At 58.4% G+C, this 22,945-nt stretch overlaps 1 protein-coding gene across 2 annotated transcripts in view; it reads right to left on the bottom strand.

Annotated features, from left to right (window-relative positions):
* Window positions 1-22,945, bottom strand: part of PSTPIP1 (proline-serine-threonine phosphatase interacting protein 1) — a 40,783-nt gene that overhangs the window by 6,050 nt on the left and 11,788 nt on the right. Inside the window, exons 1-10 of one of the 2 annotated variants that reach the window (XM_024232841.3) lie at window positions 15,662-15,774; window positions 13,426-13,526; window positions 13,140-13,214; window positions 6,287-6,321; window positions 5,999-6,105; window positions 3,711-3,773; window positions 2,996-3,094; window positions 2,072-2,117; window positions 895-974; window positions 198-296 (exon numbers count right to left, since the gene is read on the bottom strand). In XM_024232841.3, coding sequence (XP_024088609.1) covers window positions 198-296; window positions 895-974; window positions 2,072-2,117; window positions 2,996-3,094; window positions 3,711-3,773; window positions 5,999-6,105; window positions 6,287-6,321; window positions 13,140-13,214; window positions 13,426-13,526; window positions 15,662-15,670 — 714 coding nt within the window. In that variant the 5' untranslated portion in view covers window positions 15,671-15,774. Of the gene's footprint in view, window positions 1-197; window positions 297-894; window positions 975-2,071; window positions 2,118-2,995; window positions 3,095-3,710; window positions 3,774-5,998; window positions 6,106-6,286; window positions 6,322-13,139; window positions 13,215-13,425; window positions 13,527-15,661; window positions 15,775-22,945 lie in introns of those variants that run through there. The other variant, XM_054531660.2, reaches the window with a different exon arrangement.

The raw sequence follows: 22,945 nt of genomic DNA, 5'->3' as shown, positions 1-22,945 counted from the left end.
AAGCCATGGCCCTGTGCGGTACTGAGCTCCTGTCCTGGGGTTCTGGGGGCAAAGGCTGAGCTGCTGAGGCCTGAGACCCCTGGGGCCAGGCTTGGATCACAGAGGACCAGGTGCTTGTTGATTGGCTCAGACGGACCTGGGCACTTTGCCGCCTAGAGGCTGCCCTCCCTTACCCCACCAAGGCCCTCAGCCCCCACCTCATCATCCTTGACACACTGCATGGAGAGCTGGTTGCTGTGCACCCACAGGGCGTTGCGGAGAATGGTCAGCCGGTCAAACTCTTGCAGCTGAAAGGCCTGGGGGCAGTGGGAGGGAGGTGAGCAGTGAGGAGGGGGCTGCCGGGCCCGGCCAGGCTGGGCCCCATTCACAGCTCAGCCGGAGCTGACCAGGCCAGCCCTCTCTGCTGGAAGCCCAGTCCAAATGAGAGAGTGCCCCGGGGTCCCCATCCCAACTCCGGGCCAGCCCTGAGGCTGCAGGGAGGGAGGTGGAGCTGCCCAGGGGGTCCCTGCCCCAGCCTCCCTTCAGGCCGCACCACACCGAGGCAGAAGGGTAGTGAGAGGAACCTCGGACGGGAGTCCTGAGCCCTGTTCCCCAGGCCCTGTCCATTGGCAGCGCCCAGAGAGGCTGTGGGTTTTGTCCAAGTCCCAGTTGTGGCTTCAACCAAAAGGGTGGAAGAATGCCTGCCTGCAACAAAGGGGCCCAGGACTCAAGGCCAGGCGACAAGCAACAGGGCCAGAGCCCGGCACAGGCCTGTAAGCAGGAGGCTGAATAAACGAGTGAGTAACAGGTACCTTCCCCCACTGCCTCGCTTGGACCCCTTTAAGCAGCTGGAGTAGGGATGGGCGTCTCACACTTCCCAGCTGGGGAAAGCAAGGCTCCACGTGGGCCACTCACCTCACAGGTGGTCCGGTGCTCCTGCTCCCACTCGACCCGGACCTTCTCCAGCTGCGCGATGCTCTGCCTGTATACCCGCTCTGAAAGTGCAGGCAGCCTCAGGGAGTGCCCTCACAGGAGCCTCTCCACCGCTGTGCTCCGGCAGGTCCCACTCTGGACGCCTCCTCCCCCTGGGAGCCCCGCCTCCCCCGTGGGACCTGCCCTAGCAGCTGGCGGGGCCTCATCTGAATGCCCATCAGGGCCACCCACGCTGGTACTGCTGCTGCTCCCCAACTGTGCTCTGAGCTGCCTGAGGTCTGGAGTGGAGCCTCATATATGCAAGTCCAGAGTATTGGCCTCTGGGCATCTCTCGGCGCCCCACCTCACTTTCCAGAGGGGAAACTGAGGTTCAGAGAAGGCAGCTGAGACGGCGCTGGAGGAGGGGTGGAGTCCCACAGGCTTGGGTCACAACTTCTGTGCCCAGATCTCTGGAGGTCACCTGTCCCCCAGCCGAGGGACTAGCTGGGTCCCAGTAAAGGCAGAGCAGAAGGGAGAGGCCTTCCCAGGGGCAGGGTGGAGGGTGGGTGCTATGTCTGGTGGGTGGGGCACCAGCAGAGACAAAGGTGTTGGTAGGATTCGGGCATCAAGTGAAGGACAGAGGCCCAGAGAAGGCTGTGTGCACACATGCGTGTGCCTGAGCTTGAGAGTGTGTGTGCACACATGCATGTGAGAGATGAGCGGCTCTGTCTCCTGGGGCTGTGCCATGCAAGTCCTGGGCTCTGAAGCCCGATGGCCTGGGTTCAAATGCAGTCCCCACCACTTATTGGCCGTAACCTGGGGCAAGTACTGGACCTTTTAGTGCCTCTGTTTCCTCATCTGTTAAGAAAGGGAATAATAACAGCAGCCACCTTGGAGCGCAGCTGTGAGGACTGAACACAGGAAGCGCCAAGAAGGGCCGGCGAATGGGGGAACACAGTGTTTACTTTGACTGCACATATCTGGAATGAGAGCGCCGCGCCCATGACTGTGCAGCCAGGTGGGAGTGTGTGTCCCCAGAGGAGGTGTGTGTGTCCCCAGAGGAGGTGTGTGTGTCCCCAGAGTGAGGAGGTGTGTGTGTGTCCCCAGAGTGAGGAGGTGTGTGTGGGGAGTACCGCCCAGGCCTCCGCCCCGGTCGGACGGGGCAGCCAGGCCCACATACCTGCCTCGGTGGCCGAGTCCTTGCACTGCCTGGCTTTGTTCTGACTCTGAGGAAACAGAGGGGAAGCAGCGCTGAGCCCTTGCCCCAGGAGCCAGGGCCCACCCCAGCAGACCTGAAGTGACTGTCACACCTTCCCTGGCCACCCTGGGGGGGGACATTCAGGAGCCAACTGTGGGCAGATGCCATCATCCAGCAGCAACCTCTGCCCACAGAGGACCACAGGCTAGCTCCATGGAAAGGGAATGAAGACAGGAACCGAGCCCAGGAGGATGCCTGTGAAGAGTGAGACCACAACCCACAGGAGAGGTGCAACTACTGCTGAGCCTCCTGGCTGGGACTTGGGCTCTGGCCGCTGACTGACTGCCCCCAGCTCACCCTCGGGCTACTTCCCTCTCTGGGCCTCAGGCTTCCTGTCTGTGCAATGAGTGATGTGTTTCCTGGGCTCTGGGAGCTCTGATACCCCTACTCTGGCCTAGGGGCCACAGCATCAGGAGCATGGGCTCTAGACCACCTGAATTGGGGGTCCCTTCTCTGCTGCTTCCTGGCTCTGAGACCTTAGACAAGTCACTTACTGTGAGCCTCAGTTTCCTCTCTGTGACATGGGCCTACTGAGCCCTTCTCCAAGGTTGTGTGAGGGTTGGCGTCTGCTCTCATCGCCCTGTGGGCCTCAGTGGGCCTGCTCCGAGGAATGGGTCCCTGAGTGCCGCCTGACTGTGGCAAAGGGGATCCAGCTGACCTGCCTGTCCGTGCCCTGAGGTTCTCTCTAGGAAACCCATTTCACAGATGGGGAGACTGGGGGTCAGAGAGGGCCAGGCAGCATCCCCAGATGCAGATCTTGCCTGGGGGTGTCTACGGCACCCCTTCCGTGCCTCCCCCACTGCCGCAAGCCCTGGGCGACCCACACGGCCCAGCAGCCCAGCGCACCTTCTCCACCTGCTTCTGGTGGCCGTTGGCGCTAATGCGCTCGAAGGCCTGCTCGGCGTCATCCGCGTCCCGACACTTCTGCTCGTATGTCTTCTTGGACTGGGGGTGTGGAGGGGCGTGACTTGGGGGCTGCACAGCCCTGTTCTGTGGTCCCCGGGAGTGAGGCTCCCTTAGCCCAGCCTCCCTTTTTCCCTGGCGAGGGTTGCGGGTGGAGTGGGGGTATCCTCACCAGGGACAGGGATCTGGGGGTCCGGAAGGAGATGGAGAAGGCGTGGGGGCTGCTAGCAGTCCTGCTCTCAGGCCCTCCCCACTGAGAACAGCACGGCCTGCCCCGGGCCCCGCCTCCTGGGCTGTGCTCCTCCGCGAGGGCACGCCCTTCGCCATGCCGCGCCCTCTTAGGAGCCCCTCTCCCTTCCTGTCCAGCGTCTCGCAGGATCCAGCTCAGGGGTCCCTCCTCCCTCCACCCCTGGAGTCCCCAGCTGACTTCGTCTGCCCTTCATTCACGAGCCCCCCAAGGGAAGGGCCCGGGCCTATCCCCACGGGGCCATGGCGCCCAGCGCAGGCCCAAGCGCCCCGTAGGCTGGTGCGCCCTGCGGGACCAAGGCCGAGGCCAGCCTGTTCCAAATGCCCTGCCCGGGGCCACAGCCCAGGATCGCACCCTGATCCCTGCGCTGCTCCTCGAGGGAAGGCCGCGGCCCCAGGCCCTGGCGCTCACCTCCATGGCCTTCTTGTAGAGTGACAGCTTGCTCTTCTGGACCCGGTCCATGACGGCCTCATACTGCAGGGGACACGAGGTTCTGAGCCGAGGGCCGCGGCCTCGGGAAGCTCCCCTAGGCCAAGAGGACGGAGTGTCCCTGGGATGAGGCGCAGCACCTCTCCTGGCTCTGGAGAGAGGGTGACAGCCTGCCCTCCCTCCCCCAGAGCCTGCTGCTTCACAGTGACCCTCACAATGGAAGGCCACAGAAAATCCCAGGGCATGAGTGTGCCCTGAGGTCCTTGCTGCAGACCTTGGCTGGAGCTTGGTCTCCAGCTGGGGAGTTCCCGCCCCAACACACGTGCGCACACAGTCGTTCATCCTGCATCCCCGAGCCTCTGCAGGCATCACAGTTGCTCACACGTGTGTGTATACTGTGGCACACACACACATGCAGAGTTCCACATTAACTCGGAGGCACATAGGCCCCATCCCTAGCTGCCCACACACATGATCACAGGCATTCCTGTGCACACCCACAGACGCCACTCACAAGTACACACTCCCACAGTCACCCACACACAACCACAGGTCACATGCAGGCACAGTGGCCACTGGGCCCCTATGCCGAGGTCTGGGGCCAAAGCCTCCCTTCACCTCCCAGGCTTCCTGTTCTGATAGAGAAGGGAAAACAGCCAGGACAGCGACTGGGTTATGAGGTAGGAAGAGAACTGAGCCAGTTTGTGCCTGGGGTCTCCGGGGAGGGGTTCTGTGCCAGCTGGGAGACCAGCGAGGCACAGGCACTCACACACACACCCCAAAACACCCAAGTGCACAGGGCTGCGCAAGGACACATGCTCACAGGCATATGCAGGGGAGCGTAGGGGGTGTGTACCGTCCTGTGAGCATGTGTCCTTGCTGTGTGGCACACACACACACAGAGGCTCAGACACACATGGCACACACTACAACACAGTGCTCTGCCTGCGGGGCCCTGGCCACTTGGGAAAAGAGTGCTCTGTCCAAAACAGCCTTTGCAGCCAGAGCAGCTCCTCTGCCACAGGAGGGCTCAAAATAGCAGGGCCGGGGTCCCTCCTTCCTGGCAGGCTCTCTGCAGGCTCTGCGGGCAGGTCCCAGCTCAGAGAGGGTGCCTGCTCCAGCACCTCAAGCCTGGGCTGGCTTCTGGGGACCCACTGTCTGCTCAGAACCCCATATTTAGAATCCTGAAAGCCCAGCTGGCAGATGGGCAGGTGGCACGGGCAGCCGTGCTACATTTCTGCCAGCAGAGCTGCTAACCAGAGCTGGAGCCCTGTCTGTGGAGACTGAGGGGCGATGGCTTGGGCTGAGCTCCCAGCACTTGGGAGGTAGACATATGTGTCCCATCCTGTGAGAGGGAAACTGAGGCACAGAGCTGGGAAGTGGTATGGCCAGGACACCCAGGCCTAGCCTGGCCCCAGCCTCAGGTACAGCTTCTTCCCCTTCGAGGCTCAGCTGTGTCTTTTCATTTTCAGTTCTTCGGCCACTTTACAACGATCCTTCCTCCCCAAGCAGGAAGCAGGTCTGTGTGCTGCCCTCCCACCCTATGCTGGGCACCACCCTCATCACTAAGGCCCTGAGAGGCTGAGCCCCCATCCTCACAGGCCCAAGCCCAGCCTCCAGGCCAGCCTTCGTCCTGCCTGCCCTCCAGGGAACCCATCCCCAACCTCAAGGCTGCAGCCACTGCCAGCCTCTGCTTACACACCTCCCATGATGGGGACCTCACTTCCACGCAGTCACTCTGTCTCAGGATAGCCATGCCCTACATATGGGTGAGAAGTACCTTTGGATGCTAAGCAATGCCACACAACTCTTCCACCCCAGTCTGTGTCTGACCCCTCAGCCTTGGGCAGTCCTGTGGAGTGACTGGCTGCAAGTCTGCCTTTTTCCAGGACAATCCGCCGTGATCCTTGGACTCAACACCGGTTTCCAGTGACCCCCACAACTCAGACTGCCTCCTCTGGACACCGCCAAGTTGCCACAGACCCTCTACAGTCTACTGTAGTAGGATCCTCCTAGGCGTGAGGCAGCTCGACGGGAAGAACCCTCCATGGGGCTCTGGGACTGAGAGTTGGCCTTGGTGCCAGCGGCCAGGCCTCTGCCCTCCCCACCCACTTCAGATCACCCTCAAGCCCCAAAGCCTAGGGTGCTGTCCCACCACCACCCCTGCCATCCTCCACTGGCTCTACCAGGAGGGTCAGCCCCCTACCCCCACAGCAACTGAGAGGCTGGCAATGGGGGAACAGTTCCCCTGCCCCCTGCACCTGCCTCACCTTCTTCCTCTGCTCCTTCTGCCTCTCACGAAACTCCTCGAGACTCCGCAGCTCCTCGCGCAGGGTCAGGGCCAGCTGGATGTGTGAGCTGCCCACATTCTCCATTTCTGGGGTCAGAGCATAGATACTGGTCCCCAGTGTCAGATCTGATGGTCCTCAGTCACCCACAACTCACCCCTGTGTGGGCCAGCCCAGCCCCAGCCCCAACACCTCATCTTCTGTCCCCCCAAACCCTCCACCAGCCTCGCAGTCCCGAAAGATCCCATTGCCCCAGGGTAGGGGACTTACGCTGCTTCAAGGAGTCAAAGGAGGCCCTCAGGGAGCTGCAAAACAGACCGGTCCAGGTCAGGAGGAGGAGAGCACAGTGGGAACCTGCAGTCCAGGCTGTCCCCCAGCGGGGCGGGGTAGGGGGGAGGACTTTTATTTTGGTGGGAAGACCCTGGGTCACTCTAGAACCAAGGGACCTTTTAGCCAGATGGTGACCATCCACTGGGGCCCCAGACTGATTTCTGGAAGACAAAGCTCTCTGCAAATAAAAGCAATCAACCCCCTGCAATGTGGCAGAAGGAGGAGGTACCAATGGCCCCCACCACCTGTGCTCCTAGCTTCATTCTTAGAGAAGAGGGGATTGTCTTCAGGACCCTCCGTCCCTCCCCTGAACTCCTCTCGCACACTCACAGCCCTCTCTCCTTGGCAGGTACCAAATGGCCCCAGGGTGAGGCTGCATAAAGGGGAGGGGACAGTGTTCAGATGGGCTCCCAGCAGGTGGCCCGGGGGATGTTTGGAGGAGGTTGGATGGCCGTGGGAGAGGCTAGTAGGGCAGGGCTCAGGAGGTGAGAGGTGGGCACTGTCTGCCAGGGAGGGAGGGAGGGAAGGGCCCAGCACCGTGCATAGGAGGCAGGGAATGATGGGCGGGGGCTGCCAGAATGAACACATAAAAACAGGACACCCAGTGCAATGTGAATCTCAGATGAATTTTTGAGTATAGTATGCCCCTTGTAGTATTTAAAACGGACTTTTATTTTTAAAGTATTTGTTGTTTATCTGAAATTCACATTCACCTGGGCATCCAATATTTTATCTGGCTCTCCCCGCAGCCTCTCTGTGGAGCAGCTCGGCTGCCCCCTGGCGGCCACATGGCCTCATGACGCCCACCGGACAGCCCTGGGTGGCGGGGGCAGCGCACCAGGCAGGCTTCTCAGGGGGCTTTTCCTTTCAGTAGACACCTGGGGAAGCAGAGGCCAAGGAGGAGCAGTAGCCTGGCAGGAGCCTGGGGATCAGGCCTGGGGGAGATCTGTGGGGGCCAGGCCCCTCGCCCTAAACTCGTGGATCCCAAAATGAGGTCCACAGACCAGCAGCATCAGCATCCGCGGAGCCTGTTAGAAATACAGATTCTCAGGCTCCTCCCCGACCTCCCGAGTCTGAGGCTTCGGGGTGGGGCCCGGCTCCAAGCGCTGCTGATGCCCATCCAGACGTCAGAACTGCTCACAACTCTGCCAGCACAGGTGCCTTTATTATCCCATTTCACAGATGAGAAGCCAAGGGTCAGAGGAGTGAAGGAGCTGCGCCCGTGGCCACCCTGCGGTAAGAGGCGGAACCAAGGAGAGGAAGGAGAGGGGTGGCTGTGTGGTGACCCCACCTTCCCTTGTGGGGCTCAGGACTCTTCTCTGACTCCTCACCAGCAGTGACACCTCCAATCCCTCTGCTTCCTGTCAGATCACCCCTCAGCTCAGTCCCCCTCATTCAGTTAGAGGCCTCCAGGCACAGCCTGGTCCCCGCACCCCCAACCCAGCCCTCACGCACACCACCCTCCAGCCCCGCCTCCTTCGTGACCACAGCATGCCCAGGCCCCTCTCAGAGCTCAGGGCCTGCATACTCACTTCCCCGCCCTCACCTTTTGGGTCTCATATCTGACAGATACCTCAAATTCAGCGTGTCCAAAACCGGACTCAGCACCTGCCCTGCAAACCTCTCCTCTTCCAGGGCTCCCCTCTCGTCAAAGACACCACTGTCCACCAGCTATACACACCAGAAACCCAGGAGTCACCCCAGGCTCTGTCCTCTCCCTTCCTTGCCTCCACCTTCTATTTTATCTCCTAAATCTCATGCCTGTCCCACGCTAGCTGCCACCACCACTGCAGACCCTGCCCCACCACCTCCACCTCCCACCTGTCAGCCCTGCTCTCTGCCCCTCCCCCCATTGCTTCCAGGTGCCAGGCTCCATCTTGCCTCAGGGCCTTTGCACGTGCCCATCTCCATTGCTGCATCTTTGCCTGGCATCCTCTTCTGTCCTTTCTGAGCACTGATGTCACTTTGGGCTGACCCAGTGGATGTCTGTCACCCGGCTGAACCATGAGCCCTTGAGGACAGGGGCAATGCCTGTCTCTCCTCCTCATTGTCCCCAGGCTCATAATCTAGATTTTCTCAACCCCAAACCCACCTGTGGGCCACCCTGGTCCATGGTCTCAGGCTGGGGGGTGCTGTAAGGAATCGCAGGTTCTGGGAGCTGCTGGCCCTTTTCCCAGCCCCCACCTGAAAGCTGGGAGCCTGCCTGAACGTACAGCACTGCCAGGTGGACATTCAGCCTCTGTCCCACCCCTGGGACAGTCTTGACAGTGATGGTCTGTGCTCATCTTGAACTCCCATTTGCCCCCATGACAGGCTAGGCCTTGGGTGCTGCGTAGATACTGGTGCTGCCTCTGTCTGGGGTACCTGGGCAGGCAGGCTCTGGCCCCTCCAGGCCCCTCTTGCTGTCCCCTGGGCTGCAGGCCTTCCTGCCCCAGGTCCCCTGTCCCCATTGCTGGAACCATCAGGCCACCCTAGTTCAGCTCACACAGCAAGGCCCAGAACACTCCTCCCTTTCTTGGCCCCAGATGAAATTTCAAGGAGGCAGCCTCAGCTCTGTGGATGAGAGGAGGAGCCCAGCTTTGCCCCAGAACTCCCAAAGTGAACAGCCTTGAGCTCTGATCTTGGGGAGGATCTGGGGGCCACATAAAGTCATTCTCTGCCCCATGAAATTCCCGCTTCCTCCCCCTGTCTGCGCAGGGAAACTGTCAAGATCTCCCTGAGCGCCTCTACTGTGTCTCCATCGCATGTCGAGGACAGGGTCCCGCACAGGCCTCTGCCTCCTGCCATCTGTCCCCAGTGCCTTCATGTGTAACTCATCCCATTGCTCTTTTTGACTCGGCTCTCAGGAAGCTCAGTCTGAAATTCTGTGCTCAAATACAATCCAGATTTCCAGTGTGTTTCCTGCTCTGACCCCACTGTGTCCCTGCTGCCTGCCCACCAGCTGACAGGAGTAGCCCTCTCGGCTCCCTGTGCTGTGGCTGTGCCCATAGTGAGCCAGTGTTGGGGGACATCTGACAGGAACAGGGCCTGGCTCTCTCCCGCCAATATCCTCAGCGATGTCGTCATTCTCTCTGAGTTCAGAGGAAGAGAGACCATAAAAAAAATTGAAAAATCTCTCTGACAGGAAAACCACAGCATTTTTGGTTTGTGACAAGTGGGGGTGAGGCAGGGACGTGAGGATTCAAACCTGCACCCCTTGGGGACTGTGCCTGCCCACTGGTAACCACAGAGGGGCTACAGGAAGCTGGTCTTGCCTTGATTTTCCTTTGTTTCCCAAACCCCTGCCCTGTGCAGCTTCTGGGGGCAAGCAGCACCCCAAGCACCTTACCTGACGCAGGAGGAGCAATAGGGGAGTGGAGGTGACAGCTTTCTGAGGGAGGTGACATTTCAGGCAGGCCTTGAGGGATGGGTGGGACTGGGCAGGGGAGCAACCGGGCAACAGCAGGAGCAAAGGCCCAGAGGCTGGAAAGGAGAGTCAGGCAAAGTCTCTGCAGGGCTGGACAATTGTATTTGAGCACAGAATTTCAGACTGAGCTTCCTGAGAGCGGAGTCAAAAAGAGCAATGGGATGAGTTACACATGAAGTTACACGTGGACGTCAGCAATATTGGTAAGTCCCCTGCAAATATTAACACTGTCTTTTTTTTTTTTTTTTTTAAGATGGAGCCTCGCTCTGCAGCCCAGGCTGGAGTGCAGTGGTGCAATCTGGGCTCACTGAAACCTCCGTCTCCCAGGTTCAAGTGATTCTCCTGCTTCAGCCTCCTGAGTAGCTGGGACTGCAGGCTTGCGTCACCATGCTCAACTAATTTTTATATTTTTGATAGAGACGGGGTTTCACCATGTTGGCCAGGCTCGTCTCGAACTCAGGTCAGCCTCCCAAAGTGATGGGATTATAGGCATGAGGCACGGCGCCTGGCCCTAATGCTGTCTTTAAAATGCACTGAAAGCGCTGGTGGGGATCCCTGGAGTTTGGGGACTGGGTCTTACTTGTCCATCCTCCATTGCCACTGCCCCATGGATGTTTGCTGAATTAACATGTGAAGGAGATACATGTCAAAAATCACTTAAGATATAACCTCCTGTTAATTTCAGTGGCCTGAGCCTCCAGGCCTGAGGGTGGCTCCTGGCTGGTTTGAGGTCAGGGGAATGTGCAGAAATGCAGCACCTTCAGGCAGCAGTTCTGCCCTCAGGGCTCACTAGGCTATTTACAGGGTCACTTAACCACCTGGCTTTTGTCCTCGTTCTGCACCCTGTTCCTAGGCTTCCCATCCCCCAGTCCCCTGCCCGTTCTGCAAGGGGCAGGGAATGAGCATCCCATAGACCTGGGGGGCAGCTGTGGGCCTCAGGGAGGCCAGGGGCTTCCCCTACTCAGGGATGGGCCCTGGAGGGTGGGCCACCAGCCCCAACGTTGAAGAGCCGGGCCATCTTTCCTGAGGGCCAACACACACTCCCCCCCACAGGAGTCCAAGATGAGGAAACAGGTCCACGGCCACTGCTCATACTTACCCACCAAAAGCCCTTCAGGTTGGCATGGGGAAGGGTAATTGGGTCTAAGCCAAGACTCTGACAGTGAGGCAAGGCAAGGTGTCTGGGAGGGCTTCCTGGAGGAGGTGGGGGCGTAAATGGGCCCCAATGCAAAGGACTAGGAAGGAGAAGGAAGTCACCCTCAGTGTGCTGGACTCTGGCTAAGGAATGGCAAAGCCCTTTATTTTATTTTATTTAATTAGTGAATCCTCCTGACCCATCCAGGGCATGGCACATAGTAGGTCCTCAATTAAATGGTGACTAAATGGATGGAGGATGGATGCTTGGCCTACACTGAAAGGAACAGCTGCGTGGCCTCACCAACAGTACTTCATGCTACATGGGTCAACAGCAACACTATGGAGCCCCACTGTGTGCAGTGAACCCCTGTGGCTTGGCACTCTCTGCTTGTCCTTGTGACTGCCCAGAACACCTCTCCCAGTGACCATCCCCTTCCATAGGTACAGACCTTGGACTCAGAGACAGGGAGGACCATCCAGGGCCACACAAAGGATAAGTCAGGGCAGACCCTTCCCCACCTGGCCTTGAATAACCATGGCGCAATCAGGGCCGCCCGGAGCCTCCACCTGGCCCCTTCCTAGTTCTACAAATGGAGCAAGATGTTGCGTACCTCCCGCTTCCCGAGGCCCACCCTGCTCCCCACCCCCATTGTATTTTCTGTGAGTAGCTTCTCCTTCCCTGCTGTAAATCCCCTGTGACTCACAATCCCCTGAGCCTGCATCACACAGACCCACTCCAGCCTGGCTCCCATTGTGCCCTGCTGGGGCCACCCTCTCCACCTCTCCTGAGTTTCTGACTTCTCCCCATGAGGTACCCTCTCTTTCTGGGAAAGTTCTCTTCCAGCCTGGAGGCCGTGAGGCAAGGAGGCCAGGAGGGGCTCCCCTGGTCATGCTGCCAGGTCCCCACAGCTGCTCCTCCCCTGGCTGAGAGCTCTGGGCACTGCTTCCTGCAGAAGACACCTCCCTGCATACGTCCATTCACTCCTCGCCATGTCCTGAGCCCTCCTCTGTGCCCAGCCTGCACCTGGCCCTCAGCCCTTCCCTTGGGAGGCCCTCAGACCATGTTCTTGTTGATTTGCACAGCAGCTCGCTGGAGTGGGAGATGAGAAACAAACTCGGAGAGGCTAGGTGACTTGCCCACAGTCCCACAGCTCACATTGGCCGAGCCGGGACCAGAGCTCCAAGGGCTCCTCAGAGCCCTCCGTCCTCCCGGGGCTGTGTGCACACTTTCTGGCCTCACGCACGGCTCATGCCACATCTAAGCCTTCCTGTGATCTCTGGCTCCTGGTTGGAAGCAGGAGCCGCCAGGGTGCCTGGTGTCTTTGGGGGACCTTCAGAGTATGGCACATTCAGTTCCTGTCTCGGGGGAGAAGGCAGGAGGGGAAGGGGTTCCACAGCAGCTGCAGGGTCAGGCTCAGGGCCCCTCGGCAGGAGGACTCTGCAGAGCCCTTTTAAGAACTTGGAGGCCGGTGGTCTGTCTGCCCCTTGGCCTGGCTCTGTCCTCACCCAGGGGGACAGTCTGGGCCTTCCTAGAGCAGCCCCTCCACTCCACTGTTAGGGTGGCTCTGTCCTGAACTCAGCTTCATCTCCTCACCTCTCCTCCCACCCCAGCAGTCTGCGTGCAGAGACCTGTGGGGCTGGAGACCCCCGCTTCATCAGAGCCACTCCCCTAATGGCCTGCCCTCTAACCAGGCCTCAGCTAAGCCCATGAGCCCACTTCTTCCTTTGAGGAGGGCTGCATTACTATCCCATCACTGATGAGGAAACGGAGCCACGGAGTGTGTCAGCAGCCAGCCCATGGTCAGACAGCTGGGGGGTGAGGAGCTGGTACCGGAACCCCGGTGTGTCCCCTCCTGGAACCCCGTCTCTGGCTACATCTCCATCCTTGAAGCCCACGCTGAGCCAGTGCTGCAGGGGACTTGGTCCACCAATGCAGAGGCCTGTCACCTGCCCCTCAGGACTTCAGTGGAGGCCACCCAGGCTGGTGAAGTCTGTGCTGCAAATGACTGAGGATGGATGGCCTCCTGTCTCCCCTGCCCAGACCCTTTCCAGCACTCAGACCCTCGGGCTTCCTCCCACACAGAACCTGGCCTCACCCTGAATGCCCGATAACCAGGCACCAAGGAGCAATCCAGACCTACCCTGGTTCTGCCCAGCCTCCCCTATGCCAGGAAGACCTACACCTCATCTAAAGGCCCAGAAACTGCCAGCAGAGGGGAGGAGTGAGCCCCAGGGCCCGGGAGCTCTTACTTGATCTCAGTCTGGCCGCCTGCCTTTCGTGCGATCTGCACCAGCTCCTTCCCGTACCGCTCCTCTGCCTGGGCCCTGCAAAAAAAAAAGGGCATTTGAAAGGTCATCAGTGACCTGCCACCTTTGGGGGAGGCCCAGGTTTGAGGGAACACAGGAGAGTGTTTTTTAAGCAGGGCGTGTTCTGACAGAGTTTGGCTGGGATGGGGGCCTTGTCCACTGTCCCAGGAGCCGAGCAGAAGGCACCTGCCTCCTGCTTGCGCTCCCCATGGCCTGCCCAGCAGCTCACCTCTGCCTCAGTAGCTCCTCCATGTCTTTGCACATCTTCCTGCCATCCAGAAGTCGCTGCAGCAGCACCTCGTAGCCCGTGTGGGCTGTGAAGTCCCTGCACTGTGACACAGGACAGAAGGACACATGAGGGCCACGACCAGGCGACACTGAGCACAGCCCTGTGGGGACCTCCCACCATCTCTAGGAACAGCCTCTCTCCTGCCTCCATCTCCCCTGCTCAGGGCAAGCTCTTGGGACTCCAGACCTGGCTTTACACAGGCACACGGGAGGTCCCCTCACATCTGCAGAGGTGACAAGTACATAAGTGAGCCCCACCCAGCTGACAGGGCCGGGGGTGCCGGGCCTGGCATCAGAGCTCACAGGAGAGGACATGCATCAGCATGAGATAGCAGATGGGAAGGGCCACCCTTAAGTCCCCCTGATGACAGCCAGCCCTGAAATTCACTCACTCATGGTGCCACCCTTCCAATATCCCTATCGCAGCTAAGTGGGGAAACCGAGGTATAGGAGGATGACATGTGATCGCATCCAGAGTGGCCCAGCTGGAAAGTGGCTGGCCTGGCCTTGAACCCCAGGCTGTCTGGCTGGGGTCCCTGCCCTTCACCTCAGCACTCTGCAGTCTCCATGGCCATCACAGCAACTGCAGTTTCTTGGGCACCAGCCATGTGCCAGATGCTGCGCTGGGCTCTCTGTGGGCTCAGGAAACGCCCCCTTCACGCAGATCCAGGGAGGTGGGCATGGAGGGTGACTTCAGTCAAGGTCAGAGCATGCGCAAGCACACCCTACACTCACCTCTGGACTGGGGTGGGGTGGGGAGCCTCAGAGAACTCTCTAGGGACAGCTACCCTCTGCTGCCTGGCACTTGCCCAGCTTGCCCTGGCTGTTGTTCTTGGCCAACCCAATTCTCCTTTCTCACTGGGCAGTGGATTGCAGGTGTGTGTCTGAGCTGCTGGTGTGGGAAGCTGGGTGTGAGAAGTTGGGGGAGGGAGGTAGTCTTTAAGGACTGTGAAGGAACAGAGGTCTCCCAGGACATTCCCAGGCCTGGGGAGTGGGTCCCAGGGCCAGGCTCCCCCACACAACCCTCTGAGCTCTCCCAGGCGCTGCATGCAGGCTTACTCCAGGGGAGCTTGAGGGGTGCTGGGGAGACAGGATTTTTGTCACCAACTGCACCAAGGCAGGCCTGACATTCCGCACCTAGTCTGTCTTCCTTTCTATCCCTGAGGACCCCTAAGGCCTCAGAGACTGGAGGAAGAAGTCCCAGCTCCCCTGACCACACACATTACAGTCTCCAAGGTCACACACACTCCAGGGTCGCACACACTTGACTGAGGTAAAGCCTGGTACTCCTTCCCCTGACCCAAGTCTCCCCTCAAATGCCACCTTAGGGGTGTGAGGGGAGCAGGGATGGAGTCGAAATCCAGGAGAGCTCTCTGCAGGAAGAGGCATTTGAGTCAGGTGCTGGAAGGAGAAGGTATTCTCCAAGGTCTAAGAAGAATCTGAAGTAGAGGTAGCAATGGCATAAATTGCCCCAACAGTGCCCCCCCTCCCCACCAACTCCAGCCCACTCTCAGCAGGTGAGCTCTTCTGGCCTGTAGGACACTTAGGACCCCAAGCTCCTACCCCCTCCATAAGCATCCCTAGAAATTCCTGAGGAGGGCCTGGCCCATGTTCAGCTGTCCACAGAGCAACAAGCAGCCTGTGTAGCCTGGAAGGCCAGAAGCTGTCCCCCCAGCCTCAGAGGCAGGCATCCACCCCCATGTCCAGGTTGGCGTCACTGGGCTAGCTTGGACCAGGCCTCCATTTCTGTGGTTTTGGTGGGCAGCTGCTTGCAGCCAGCAGCCCTCCCCTTCCCACCCCTCAGCCTCTGCCCTCACTCCAGACCCTCAGGTCAGAGCCCCTGGCGGCTGGGAAGAAAAACAAATCTGGGGCCTCAGCCTCCTGCCCCTGCCCGGAGGGACACCAGGATTCATGTCAGAATGCCACAGACCACCCCCCCCCGCCCCACAACTGGGAACCACCTTGTGCGGCTCCCCTCACTCCTCAGGAAACTGAGGCCAGAGAATGAAATGGCTTGCTTGAGGCTTCAGAGTTAGGACGAGAATCTGGACTCTCAGGGGACCTGTCATTCCTTCCTGATACCTCTGGAGAGGCCACCTGGAGCCCAGCCCTGACGCCAAGGGAACCCTCTCCTTATGGAGGCCCCCAGAGTGGAAAGAGAAGCAAACGGAACCTACGCTGGCCATTCGGGAGGAGTCAGAAAGCAGCGAGAGGCCCTGCAGGCTGTGACCGCCGTGCTCAAGTCCCCAGAGGCTGCAGGCTCCAGGATCCCGCCCAGTCCGTCGCTCAGAGCTTTGGGCTGCTGGCAGGGGCTGTGGCCGAGTGAGCTACTGTCGCAAGGACTGGGCTGTTCCGAGGAAGTGCCCGACTCTCCAGGGGCTGCTCACGATGCCTCCCAGCCCTGCACCCCTTCCCCCAGCCTGCGCCCTCCTCCTTCACCCCCACCCCTGCCACCTCCTCAAGGGCATGGGTCTGACTCAGTGCTCTGAGCTGGGAGAGTCAGGCTCAGGATGTGTTTAGGAAATGAATAAACCAATCATCCTGTAACTTAATCAGTCGTGTGGGTCCGCCACCCAAGGCCCAGCATCAGCATCACCCCCAGGGGGCCTACCCTAGTTGTCCCCCACTCCTCTTACCTCCCTCTCCCCTCATCCTGTCCAACCTCTGTCATCCGAATGCTGCCTGTGTCCCTGCCCTTTGTGAAATCTCTATTTATCAAGTCTACCGGGCACACACTGCACCAAGGGTGTCACAGCGTTATCTTCCTGATCACAGCACAGATCTCGGGAGGCAAAGATGGGGACAGGAGGCCCAAACAGGGAAAGAGACTGCCCAAAGCCACTCAATGGGCAAAGGGCAGAGTTTGGGATCTGAATGCAGGTCAACCTGTCCCCAAAGCCATATACCTACATCAGCCATTTAGTAGACAGCCCAGGAACCATTTTCTATTTTGGAACATCCAAACATGATTTGAAAAACTCACTCTTGAAAATGATCACTCAAATGATCTCCACCTCAAATCAAAGCTGTATTTTGGGCTATAATTCGGTTACTGCGGATCCACAGAGGCTAGCCTGGTGCCCAGGCTGGGTCAGAGGAGTGCGGCCCTGGGGAACCCGTGAACAGCCAGTGGTCACGGCCCAGCCATGTGGCACCCAGGACAACCTGTCCTGGACTAGGGGTGCCAGGTGGGGAGCGGGCACAGTCTCTTCCTCTGGGAGGCTCACTTGAGCCAGATGTGGGACCCAGCCCTCGCCATCCGTAGTGTGTGGCCATCGGCTCCAGGCTGCATCCCAGAACTCCAGGAGGAGGCTCTTGGGAGGAAACATATTCCTGCCTCTGCCTTGAGGCAGTGCGGCCAAGGCCTGGGTGCCCTGTTCTGTCCAGGGACAGCCTACTGGCTTCATTCTCTGGTGGGTGTTGGTGTGAGCCATGGCCCAGGCCTGTGAGCTGGCCAGGGCCCTCCACACCCCCACTGGTTGAGTGGAGAAGCACCCTCTGTAACTACTGCCACTTCCCCCTTTTCATGCCCATAACACTCTTGGTGGCTGCAGGGGCGAGACCACAGACACCAGGGCCTGAAGCAAGCCACTTTACTTCTCAGGACCTGGTTTCCTCATTGGGAAAGTGGGGGCAGGAGGCTAACCCCTTTTCGGGCCCTGACAGCCCGCCCCTCTAGGGCACAGTCCTGTTAGTGTAGGCCACAGGTCAGAGAGGGTACTCGGGCCTGTTTGAGAGGCTGGGAAGGGTCTGACCAACTAGATGTGGATTCACACCTCCCGTGACCCTGGCCCTTCTCAGCCTGTTTCCTTCCTGTGAAAATGGGCCTAATAGTTCTCACTGCATAGAGGTGACCTGAGAAGCAAGTGAAATTGTGCGCATAGGTGAGAACGGTGGACTCAAGATCAGGGCTCACCACAAGGCAGATACTGGGCTAGGGGTGATGACTCCCATTTTATGGATGAGGAAAAGGTAACCCAGAGAGGTTACCCAATCTGCCCAGGGACCTGCCAGGTGCAGCTGGGATATAACCCAGATATCCCAAGCCACGATCTTGGCTGTTAACTTCCCATTACTTCACCTCTCTGCAAAGCCCCACACTCAGGGCCTGTCACCCATGGGCAGTTCAGCAAGCAGCAGCTCCCCGAGCCCTCCCCGCCTGCCTGCCACCTCCGCCACCAGAAACACCTTCCCTCAGCTGGGGCCAGGCTGGAAGAAATGAGTCACCTCGTCACCTCCCCTCTCGCCCTACACACCTTCCTCCACCAGAGGGTCCGTTTAAGGGGAACAGAGCCTTTTTCAAACGCTCCCTTGCCTGGCACTCCAGAATACAGCATCTATCAGAGGACAGCTAAGCCTCCAACCTTGGAGGGGGACGCCTGGGTTTTGGTCCGAGTTCCCATCTGCTATGTCCAAGAATTGGCACCAAAATCTTCCCTGGGAACCAAGTGGGGGCCGTGGAAGGTAGCCAGGAAGAGCTGCCTGGTAATTCTGTCCATGAGAACAGCCTGACAGGGAGAGAGGAGCCCCAAGGAGAAGCTGAGTGGAGCAGACTATTGGGTGCAATGGGAGGGGTTGGAAGTGGAAGGCTGTAGGGAATGGAGTGGTCAGGGACTCCAGGGGGTCAGGGTCGCCAAAAAACCTGCCTAGGTGCCAGGGAGAGAAAGGGCTGAACTGTGTGCATTCGCTGTCACCAGTTACAACAGTACCAGGGCAATGAGACATTTCTCCCCTTTACAGTCACGGCCCTGTGCCCCACCCCCCCCGCCATGGAGACCCCAGAGGCAGCTGGCAGTGCAGTGTGGGTACCCCACGGCAAGGGAGGAAACCGACCCTGTTCTCTTTTCCCCATCAGAGGCTTCCAGTGAAAGTCGGAGGACTGGGGAGCTTTAAATTGAATGAGAGTGAAATTGTGATACTAGGTTGGACTGGATTGGGTTACATCTGAAGATGACTGGGAAAGCTCCAGCACGGGCCCACAGGTGGGGAAGCAAGACCTAGCAGCGGCTTTGGAAGGTAGCTGCATGGAGCTCTATGGTGCTGGGGTGCTCTCCTCCCTCACACCAGCAGTGACTTCTGCAGGCGGTGTGGCTGACACTGTGGGTTTGCTAGCACCTAGTTTCCTGTTGCTTGTCTTCTGTGGACTGAGAACCTGAGGTAGGAAGGGCTGAGCTCCATGGAGGCAGAGGGGGGTCTTTCAGGTTCCCCACTGGATCCTGGCACCCGGTGCCTACACACAGCTCTGCTCACAGACACACTGGGTGATGGGCTGGAGAAGCGCCTCAGTGAGGCCCTCAAGAGGACAAGACCTTATGATGGCTGCTTCCTGAGGTGCCCCATGGAGGGGACCAGATCATTTGCTTGCAGATTCAATGACCCATTACCCAGCACCTTTAAAGAAGCCAGACACACTGGTCCCCTCTACCTCTTACAACAGTCCTCTGAGGCAGGAATAATCATCCCCATTGTATAGATATGGAAACTGAGGCACAGGGACGCTAAGTCAATGGGTAGCAACCAGGCTCCTTCCACTGCCCTACAGTCAGTACCCCACAATGCGACTCCTCTCCACCATTATTGGTTGACAAAGTGAGGTAGGCAAAGGACCAAACACTCAGGTACAACTGGATGGATGGATGGATGGATGGATGGATGGATGGATGGATGGATCGATGGATGGATCGATGGATGGATAGATCAATGGATGGATGGAAGGAAGGATGGATGGATGGGTGGGTGGATGGGTAGATGGGTGGGTGGATGGATGGATGGATGGGTAGGTGGGTGGGTGGGTGGATGGATGGATGGGTGGATAGGTGGGTGGGTGGATGGGTGGACTGGTGGACAAATGGAGGGATGGGTGAGTGGGTGGATGCATGGATGGGTAGATGGGTGGGTGGGTGGATGTGTGGATGAGTGGATGGGTAGGTAGATGGATGAGTGGGTGGATGGATGGATAGATGGATTGGTGGATGGATGGATGGATGGATGGATAGGTGGATGGGTGAATGGGTGGGTGGGTGGATGGATGGATGGATGGCCAGAGCCCTCAGTAAACAAGTCAGTTGCTTACCCAGAGTATTTGGGAGGAGGTGATAGGGAGGGAAGGGAGAGTTCCAAGCCAAAGCTGTGAGGGAATGGCTGATCTCACCTGGAGATCTCTGTGGGGCCATCAGGAGCAGAGGGAGCACTAGTGGCTGGCATTTCCCAGCCCAAGCCAGGACTCATGGGGGCAGAGACAGGGAGGCCAACTCCAGGACAATGCAAGGAAAGGCTTCCCAGGAGCCTGAATGGCTGCAGGTATGGAAAGAGGGCGGGGGGCTTTGACAGGTGAGGAGCGCCCATCACTACAGTCTGTAAGCAGGTGTGGTTCCACAGAGACGACTCAAGCCTCAGATGGCCTGTTAAATTAGGGACTTGGTGTCTAGGGGTCCCCTGACTCAAGTACTGCTGGGAACCATGTATAAGCAAATAAATATGGGATGAGGATGACTTACAGCTGTCTGAGATGGCCCAGGGTAAGTGTTGAACAGAGAGGGCCAAGAAGGCAAAGACAGACTTTTAGTTTTTAGAGAACAAATGTGCATTAATGTTGTCAGATGAACGACTCTGTGTTCACCTGGGCTGACGGGACCTTGAGATTAGAAATGAGTTTCCAGAGTGCCACGGTTCTCTTCCGAGTCCCAGTCTGATGGCCCCTGCTGGGCCTTACAGGGCCCTTCACCTCAGCAGCCCAGCTGGCCGAGTCCCAGAGATGCCTGGGCTGGGCTCCATTGTGCTGGGAGGCCCACAAGCCCGTGGCTGACAGGGACCCCATCAGAGCCCTGTGAGCTTCCAGGGACTCCCAGGGGTCCCACTGAGGGGACAACACAGGCACTGGACAAGGACACACTGCGCATGAGTATGGCACCTGCCCTCAGCAATACTGACCACGAGGCAGCTACTGGAACCTGGAACCTGGACCTGGGGTGTCCTGCTTTGCGGCTGTGATTTGCTGTAGGTGTGAGGGCTGGCAGGCTCCCCTGGGCTTGGGACTTGCTCAAGAGACAGAGATGGGCCCCTAGAGCTTCAGGGGAGCCCCACTCCTATGCCCATGCCCTTCCCTGAAGGCAGGGACAGACCCCTGCAGCCTCTGGAGGCCCTTTGGCTCTCTCTGCCAGCCTCAGCAGGTTCAGGGCCTTGGAGCTGAGCCTGAGGCCTTCCGCGCCTGGGGGCTAGTTGGACTCCACACCTGCAGGGGATCGCACGTGGAGCTCCTTATCCTTGCTTGGCCATCAACCTGCACGTCTCCACTCTCAATCCTCTAACCACCAAAGCTGGTTTACTACTGCAATATTTACAGACAAGGAACAAAGGCTCAGAGAGTTGAGGGGCTCCCCAGGGCCACCCATGAGTGTAGTAGGATCGAAGCAGGCCACTGGGCTCCAAGGTCAGAGTGAGAGACAAAGATGGCACCTGCCAAATAAAGGCTTCTATGTTGGAGTCTGGGAAATCGCTCTGCTCTGCCCAACACAGCCAGTGTACCTGTTGCACACAGCCACATGGTGGAGAAACATGGCTCTAAGTAGAGTCAGATGCTCCCCCTACCCCAGGCCTGGGGAGCTGGGCTGTGTGAGGAGCCTGGTGCTCTCTGGGACCATTCATTATTTAACGTTTTACTCTCAGCCTACAGAGGTAGGACACAAATCAAGAATGCCGGGCGCAGTGGCTCACGCCTGTAATCCCAGCACTTTGGAAAGCTGAGGTGGGTGGATTACCTGAGGTCAGGAGTTCGAGACAAGCCTGGTCAACATGATGAAACCCCATCTCTACTAAAAATACAAAAATTAGCTGGGTGTGGTGGTGGGCACCTGTAATCCCAGCTACTCGGGAGGCTGAGGCAGGAGAATTTCTTGAGCCCAGGAGACAGAGATTGCAGTGAGCCGACATGGTGCCACTGCACTCCAGCCTGGTCAACAGAGTGGGACTCTGTCTCAAAAAACACAAAACAAAACAAAACAAAAAGACTGCCGGACTCTGAGTGCAAGCTCCTTCCCTTGAGGACTGGGAGTTATCTGAGGACTGGGATGAAATTTCTGCAGTTTCACAGCGGCTCCTGCTCTGACCCTAGACCCAGGCTCAGCTGCTGGTCTTCCCTTGGTCCTGGCACCAGACACACCTGTTTCTTTGGTTTCAGGGTCAGTGAGAATCCTCACAGATATCCCCAAACACCTCATCCACACCCTGTGCTTCCCTGTGCTGTGCAGACCTCATACCTGGCTGTGTTTAGCATTCACTGCTGCTCCAGGGACACTGATTCAGACTTCTGTGATGATCTCTCGCCCTCCACCCCCAGCTCTGCTTGCCTGAACCATCCTCAGCTGTTCTGGGTCTTCCTACCACCTGTAGTCTGGGGTCCTGATGCCTAGGAGAGTGGGCTCAGAGCTGGTCCAGGTCAATGGGCAATTGTTCAGGAGGTGACCAAGAAGGGAATCCCTTCTGCTTCAGTGACTGCAGTCCTCAAAGTGTTCTATTGCCAGTTGGGCGCGGTGGCTCACGCTTGTAATCCCAGCACTTTGGGAGGCCTAGACAGGCAGATCATGAGGTCAGGAGATCGAGACCATCCAGTGAAACCCCGTCTCTACTAAAAATACAAAAAAATTAGCTGGGCATGGTGGTGGGTGCCTGTAGTCCCAGCTACTCGGGAGGCTGAGGCAGGAGAATGGCGTGAACCCAGGAGGCGGAGCTTGCAGTGAGCTGAGATCATGCCACTGCACTCCAGCCTGGGCAGCAGAGCGAGAGTCCATCTCAAAAAAAAAAAAAAGTGTTCTATTGCCCAGGCTGGAGTGCAGTGGCATGATTACAGCTCACTGCAGCCTCAACCTCCTGGGCTCAAGCGATCCTCCCACCTCAGCCTCCCAAGTAGCTGGGACCACAGGTGTGCACCACCACACCCCAGCTAATTTTTGTATTTTTTGTAGAGATTGGGTTTTGCCATGTTTCCTAGGCTAGTCTTGAATTCCTAGGCTCAAGCAATCCACCTGCCTCGGCTTTCCAGAGTGCTGGAATTACAGGCATGAGCCACTGCATATGGCCTGAAGTCTGATTTTTATCCAGGCAAGCTGAGGCCGGGACAGACATTAATTCCTTGCAGGGTCTTCTCTTGATCCACTGAGGAAGTTGGTGACCCAGCCTCCAGGCCTTCCCTCCAGACCCTCCTTGAAGAAGAGTGAGAGCTGGTGGGGCCCCAAGGAAGCCGAGACATCATAGATGGACCTCCTTGGGGAGCTGGAAGGCAGAGCAATCGCAGGGAGGAGCCCACAACCCAGGGGCCCTCTAAAGCAAGTGTCTCCCTACATGTGCCCAGGGTGGGAGTATGATGAGGAGTTTGTCACAGACTCGTGGCCAGTCCAGGCTGGGCAAACTCAAGACGGTCCAGGCCTCAGTCTCCTCACCTATAAAATGGGAACAACCAAAGCAGC

Source organism: Pongo abelii, chromosome 16, assembly GCF_028885655.2.
Source record: "Pongo abelii isolate AG06213 chromosome 16, NHGRI_mPonAbe1-v2.0_pri, whole genome shotgun sequence".
NCBI lineage: Eukaryota > Metazoa > Chordata > Mammalia > Primates > Hominidae > Pongo > Pongo abelii.
Note: the sequence above shows the minus strand (reverse complement) of the source record. Positions and strands in the feature narration are given on the sequence as shown.